This window comes from Anolis sagrei, chromosome 11, assembly GCF_037176765.1.
Source record: "Anolis sagrei isolate rAnoSag1 chromosome 11, rAnoSag1.mat, whole genome shotgun sequence".
NCBI classification, from domain to species: Eukaryota; Metazoa; Chordata; class Lepidosauria; order Squamata; family Dactyloidae; genus Anolis; species Anolis sagrei.
The window spans coordinates 5,660,428-5,667,485 of NC_090031.1; the positions used below are offsets into that span (position 1 = coordinate 5,660,428).

The 7,058-nt window shown below is 44.8% G+C and overlaps 1 protein-coding gene across 1 annotated transcript in view; it reads left to right on the forward strand.

The window, feature by feature from the left end:
- The window catches only part of SARDH (sarcosine dehydrogenase), a 41,765-nt gene that overhangs the window by 31,525 nt on the left and 3,182 nt on the right, over positions 1–7,058 (forward strand). The window contains exons 18-20 of the mRNA XM_060757458.2: positions 3,177–3,339; positions 3,780–3,948; positions 5,845–5,980. Coding sequence (XP_060613441.2) covers positions 3,177–3,339; positions 3,780–3,948; positions 5,845–5,980 — 468 coding nt within the window. The remainder of the gene's footprint in view (positions 1–3,176; positions 3,340–3,779; positions 3,949–5,844; positions 5,981–7,058) is intronic.

Here is a 7,058-nt window from a genome sequence, read left to right on the forward strand (position 1 = left end):
CAATCATATACGCAGCAAAAAGCAGACATTAAATTATGCCAGTGGCATGGAGATAAATGTCCATGTCATCGAGTTGTTTCAAGGTTGTGAATGTTTCAAGCACTTAGGGAAGGGTGAAAGACCTCTTGTTGTCAGCTTGTGTAAGCGAGCCAAAGAGTTGGTGTTGTAACTCTTTGCAGGAGATGGTAAAATGCCCAGAAAAGTCACACATTGTCACCCTGGCAGCCTACACAGTGTTCATTTCCACTGCGGGAATGGGATTGGGTGCATCATCTGATGAAGGAAAAGCCACTGTGAGCTGGATAAAGAGAGAACCCGATCCTTCCGAGTCAAAAGTACAATGGAGCGTCTCCGAATTGTGTTGTGGGGTTTTAAGGAGCCATCCAAGGTGCTGAAACAGTTTCGACAGGGTTCAAAAGCTCCAACAGTTCTTTGGGATTTATAGGGATGGAAATAATAATAATAATAATAATAATAATAATAATAATAATACTTTATTTGTACCCCGCTACCATCTCCCCAAGGGACTCGGTGCGGCTTACATGAGGCCGAGCCCATAATACATCAATACAAGCAACAACAACAACAATAAACAATTAAAATAAAACTCATAAACAAAAAAGCAATAACAATAACAGTAGTACAACACACATTTCAAAATCTATGGCTGGGCCAAATGCAATTAAAGTTTAAAAATAATGCTAGGCATGAACAAGGTAGGAGAGATGGGGCGTTGGTGAAAGCATACAAAAAATCCTAAATCAGTGTAAAGTTCATTTAGAGGACATAATGCTGAGGGTTCATTATTCTGGGAAGGTGCACAGGAACAACCACGTTTTCAAGCTCCTCCTAAAGACTGCCAAAGTTGGGGAATGCCTGATGTCCTTGGGGAGTGAGTTCCAGTCGAGGGGCCACCACTGAGAAGGCCCTCTCCCTCGTCCCCACCAATCGCACCTGCGATGGGGATGGGAGCACAAGCAGGGTCTATCTAGATGATCAAAGAGATCGTGTGGATTCGTACACAGAAATGCAGTCATGCAGGTAGGCAGGTCCCAAACCGTTCAGGGCTTTGTAGAACCTGCAACTTGAATTGGGTCCGGAAAATGAACAACAGCCAATGGAGCTCCTTAAACAGGAGGGTTGACCGCTCCCTGTAAGGAGCCCCAGTTAACAACCTGGCTGCCGCCCGTTGGACCAACTGAAATTTCTGAGCCGTTTTCAAGGTCAGCCCCACGTAGAGTGCATTACAGTAGTCCAATCTGGGGGTGACTAACGCATGGACCACCCTGACCAGATCCGCCTTCACAAGGTATGGTCGCAGTTGGCGCACAAGTCTTAATTGTGCGAAGGCCCTCCTGGCCACTGCCGACGCCTGAGCCTCAAGCGTAAGAGATGAGTCCAGGAGGATATGCAAACTGCAGACCTGTGACTTCAGGGGGAGTGCAACCCCATCCAACACAGGTTGCCACCCTATACCCATTCTTGGGTTATTTCCTCCAGTTTTTGTATAGGTAGACAGGAGAAAGAATGCTTCCACCTGTGGATGCTCAGATTTTGTTGACGAGATTATTCCAGTGTCATTGGGCACTCGGCGATCTGCCTCTGCTTGACATGCGCTCGGGGAGCCGCACATGGCCACACCGAGCTTGTAACTGACACTTCCTTGCCACGTCTTTCTTTGTCTCCCCCTTTTCCAGCGATGGATTTGCATATCTCGTCTCGGTTATGAGCCATGAATATTTCATCAGGCTAATCTCGATTAATGCGCCGTGTCATGTTAAATGAGCGTCTCGGGAAGAAGCTCCGACTGAGCCGAGATGACAGCTCCGTTTCGGAGCGCGGATGCGTGCCGAAAGATCAAAATGTTTTCCTCCAACCTACAAATACATATGTGGCAGAAGGCCCCATTGTATTGGTGTCTTTGTCGGCACGTTGTTGTGTTGACGGGACTCGAGGCTGTGAAACCGATCCGCTAGTATACAAATACAAGGGGATTTGTGTAATAGGGGAAATGAATCATGCCGTTTATGTAATGTGTGATTGTATAGCTTGAGTTTCCCTTCTCGGAAATGCTTGGGACCAAAGACTATGGCTGTGTATATGTACAGAAAGAGATACCTTAGAGATGGGACTTGAGGCCTGATTTGCATCGATTTCTAACAATATTTGTAACTAGCCACCCCCTGCCACGCATTGCTGTGACCCAGTCTGTGTATATGTACCATGTGTGTGTATATTTGTGTATATGTGTGTGTTTGCGTATATACATGTGGTTTTGTGTATACATTGTAATGTATTGTTTATTATTTGACTTTTAAAGTCCTTTCTGCTGTGTTTTTCAGTGTTTTTATGAGTGATGGTCACTCGTTGGCCTGATATGTGTCTTGTGTCCAAATTTGGTGTCAATTCATCCAATGGTTTTTGAGTTATGTTAATCCCACAAACGAACATTACATTTTAAATTTATATAGATTTATTATTTGTACATGAAACGGAATTTTGTGCCTAGTGAAAGCAAAGAGGTCCCAGGGTGCATTTACATTGTCGAATGCATGCAGCTTGACACCACTTGCATTGGCACGGCTGAAGGCTCAGGCGTTGTGAGTTATGTAGTTTAGTGGGATCCTAGCACAAGGCTAAAGACCTTGAAAAACTACCATTCCTGTAATCCCATGACATGAATCTATAGTTTTCCAAAACATTATTTAACAATGTAGATTTTTTTGTCGTGTCAGGAGCAAGTCGCTTCTGGTGTGAGAGAATTGGCCGTCTGCAAGGATGTTGCCCAGGGGACGCCTGGATGATTTGATGTTTTTATCATCCTTGTGGGAGGCTTCTCTCCTGTCACCGCATGAAGAGCTGGAGCTGATAGAGGGAGCTCATCCGCCTCTCCCCAGATTCGAACCTGCGACATGTCGGTCTTCAGTCCTGCCGGCACAGGGGTTTAACCCACTGCGCCACTGGGGGCTCCAACAATGTAGATGCAACCTGAGTGATGTTTACTTCAGTCTTCTAAGAATATACTGGCAAAGGATCGGTCTAAGCTCTAAGGGGAAAGGAAGTCCCTTGCAATGGCATGCTGACATACTGTATTTTTCCTTCTTTTTCTTCTCCGCTGTCTTCTCATCCTTCTTCTCATCATTTCTTCTATTCTCTTGGTCTCTCCATGCCCTTAGGTGCGTGCCATGAGGCTGTCGTTCGTGGGTGAGATGGGATGGGAGCTCCATGTGCCCAAGAAGGACTGCGTGACCGTCTACCGCGCAGTCATGAAAGCTGGCGCCAAACATGGCATCATGAACGCGGGCTATCGAGCCATCGACTCGCTCAGCATTGAGAAAGGTTGGAAGGGAACATTTATTTCTCTTTGCAAGGGATGGGTTAGGACTTCCGCCAATGGATATAGAAACCAGAGTTCAGGCATTACAGCAAAGCATATCCCACATGGAGTTCCACCAAAGCCTAGTCTAAGTTGAGATTCTGAACTATAGTCAAGCTTTTGAATCTATAGCAACATTATCTGCTTGGATAATGTTGGATAATCGCCTCCCTCTGAACGTGACGAGCACTGCCATTTTGGATCATGCTTAAGCCTCCTTATCACCGCCTATGCAAATGTATGCAAAATACTGGCAGCAAGGCTTGATTGATGCAAAACAATGGGTGGCAACTCAAAATTGGGGCTAACATGGTTGCCATCCTTTGGAGGTGAAGAAACACACAGTGGTTCAGGGTTGCCGAGCCAAATTGGGACTAAGATTACTGAGAAATGATATCCTTAGGTTACAGGCACTGGCACGCAGACCTCCGACCAGATGATAGCCCACTCGAGGCGGGCCTCGCTTTCACCTGCAAACTTAAGACGGACATCCCTTTTCTTGGACGAGAGGCTATAGAGGCCCAGAAAGCCTCTGGAATCTTCCGCCGTCTGGTCTGCTTCACCATTGATGAGTGAGTAACACATAGTAGACATCCATGGCATCAACTCTACTGTTAATATCAAATAGAGTTTGAGTGTTGAATTGCTCTGATTTAGCTCCATGTTGACTTAGCAGTCTGCAGTTGATCTCTTTGGCACCTCTCAGAATTTCTAAGTCCTGCGATTCATGGGTCAATGTCCTTCGGAAGTTGACCATAAAGTCATGCTGTTGGACCTAAAGACTTCATAGATCACAAAATCTATAATTTTGGCCCTAGAGCCTGCTCTCAACTTATACATTATTCAAGGACAGAAGGCAGATGTTGTGAGCAAGATGGAATTGTTCAGCAATGAGTCAACATGGAGGTCCGCCCAATGGGTCTTCTTCAGTGTTCATAAACAATAGGATTTCAGTGGTGGAAGTTGGCCATAAAGTCATACAGGAGAAGCTAGGATTCCAAGACTGAACACTTCTCTAGAAATCTCTCATTCTTCCACTGCAACTTTATGGTCCATTTCTGCCAGTTGGCCATCCTCTGGATCCTCTTCTAAAATGTATTTTAGCTATTATTAACTTCCATTGTTTTTGTTGTGGGAGCAAATTATGGTTCTGTTTAGTATCTTTGGTGCCTGTACTCTGAGGGTACTATTGTGTGTGTGTGTGGTGCTTTTTGTCATGGCCTTGGGCCCGTACAATAAACTATTTTGATGATGATGATGAATGACAAGGAATGCAGCAACCTTGGAGGTTAAGAAAGTGTGCCATCTAGTATGTGAAATCTCTCATTCTTCCACTGCAATTTTATGGTCCATTTCTGCCAGTTGGCCATAAAGTCATGGTGGAAGGTCTGGAAATCCCTAGACAGAAGACCTACCTAGGAATCCCTCGGTCCTTCAGTGCAACTCAATGGTCAACATACTTTAGAAGTTGGACATAAAGTCATGCTGGATGACCTAGAAATTCCTAGTCACTGCAACTCAATGGTCTATGTCCTTCAGAAGTTGGCCATAAAGTCATGGTGGAAGATTCGGAAATCCCTAGACAGAACACCTACCTAGAAATCCCTGGGTCCTTCAGTACAACTCAATAGTCAACATTGTTTAGAAATTGGCCATAAAGTCATGGTGGAAGACCTAGAAATTCCTAGTCACTGCAACTCAATGGTTAATGTCCTTCAGAAGTTCGCCATAAAGTCATGGTGGAAGATGTAGAAATCCCTAGACAGAACACTTACCTAGGAATCCCTAAGTCCTTCAGTGCAGCTCAATGGTCAATATTATTTAAAAATTGGCCATAAAGTGATGCTAGAATACCTAGAAATTACTACTCACTGTAGCTCAATTGTCAACATCCTTCAGAATTTGGCCATGAAGTCATACTGGAAGATCTGGAAATCTCTAGACAGAACACCTACCTAGGAATCCCTAGGTTTTTCAGTGCAGCTCAATGGTCAACATCCTTCAGAAGCTGACCATAAAGCCATGCTGGAAGACTTAGAAATTCCTAGTCAATGCAACTGAATGGTCGACATCCTTCAGAAGTTGACCACAAAGTCATGCTGTAGAACTTAAAAACTTCATAAATCATGAAATCTACAATTTTGGCCCTAGAGCCTGCTCTCAACTTATACATGAGGTTGACTATATGAGGTCAACATATACATGAGATATGAGGTCAACTCATTCATGAGGTCAAGTTATACATGAGGTCGACTTATTCATGAGTCTATATGAAAACTTTGAATGGAATACTTGTATCCAAGCAATTGGGCAGAATCCAGTTCTCTGAATAAGTAGTCCACTTTGGACAGCTCTCTAAAAGTTTGGAATAAAACCCGGAGCAGTTTCAAGTTACACACCGCTGACACAGAAGGTTGGCTTGTTATATCTGATAGTATACCTTATGTCATTTTCTCTCCTTTCCATAGGAAGGTGCCCATGTTTGGGTTGGAAGCCATCTGGAGGAACGGCAAAGTGGTTGGGCACATCCGCAGGGCAGACTTTGGGCACGCGATCAACAAAACCATCGCTTACGGATACATCCGGGATCCTGATGGAGGACCAGTGAGTATGGCAATGTGATATCGATATGACTCTGTGATCGTCCTCCAATGGGAAGTAGACCATCAGGTCAAACTGTATTGAATATATGGTGTGTACGCACCCTAAAAGAGATGTATTCAGAAGCCCAAGTTGTATGCATGCACGTCTCCAGCAAATGGCAATCTGTGACCTTCAGATCCACAATTCATAGCTGCTCCGATATCGTTCCCCTTTTTCTGCCGCCTTTCCCGAGTCCAGAAAGAGCCTGTCCGCATTGGAATGACTCTAGCAATGGAGGGGAAGAGACCTCTTGGCTGTTTATTCCCGCGCATTGGCTTGCTTCTGTCTCTTTCCCTTCACTCGCATCTCGTAATGTGACAGGCAGCCCAGAGCAAAGAGAGGAACCTTGGCAGCGAAGTAGTAAACAAGGAAACAGAGGACTAGGGGTATCTTGGTGACGTTGAAAACTCTTGACAGTTTGTTTTGGACCAGATGGATGTATCCAAAGGGCTCAGGACTGGGAGCATACACCACAGTTACGAAATGAAATAATCTAGGTCTTCCTATATGTACTTGGCCAAGAAGTCTCATGAATGGAGGGCTGGCACTCAACTCTTAAGAGTTTTTGCCTCAGCCGATCATCCATAATAGTTTCAAAGGATCTCAAGCTCCATTTCTTGATATCAGCCAAGATTCAGGACTCAAAGAGGGCTATCAAAAGCTGATAGCTTTTCTTAGCACAATCTCAAAACATGGGGAAATGGCCATGTTCCAGAAGCATTCTCTCCTGACGTTTCACCTGCATCTATGGCACGCACCCTCAAAGATTGTGAGGTCACTTGAAACATTCACACCTAGCCCCAGCAGACAAGAGTCCTTTGTCTCACCCTGGTCATTCCACAGATATATAAACCCTTTTTCCTAGTTCCAACAGACCTCACTACCTCTGAGGATGCTTGCCATAGATGCAGGAGAAACGACAGGAGAGAATGCCTCTAGACCATGGCCATATAGCCCGAAAAAACCTACAACAACCCAGTTGTGAGGTCTGTTGGAAACTAGGCAAGTGGGGTTTATATATCTGTATGGCCATGTTCCA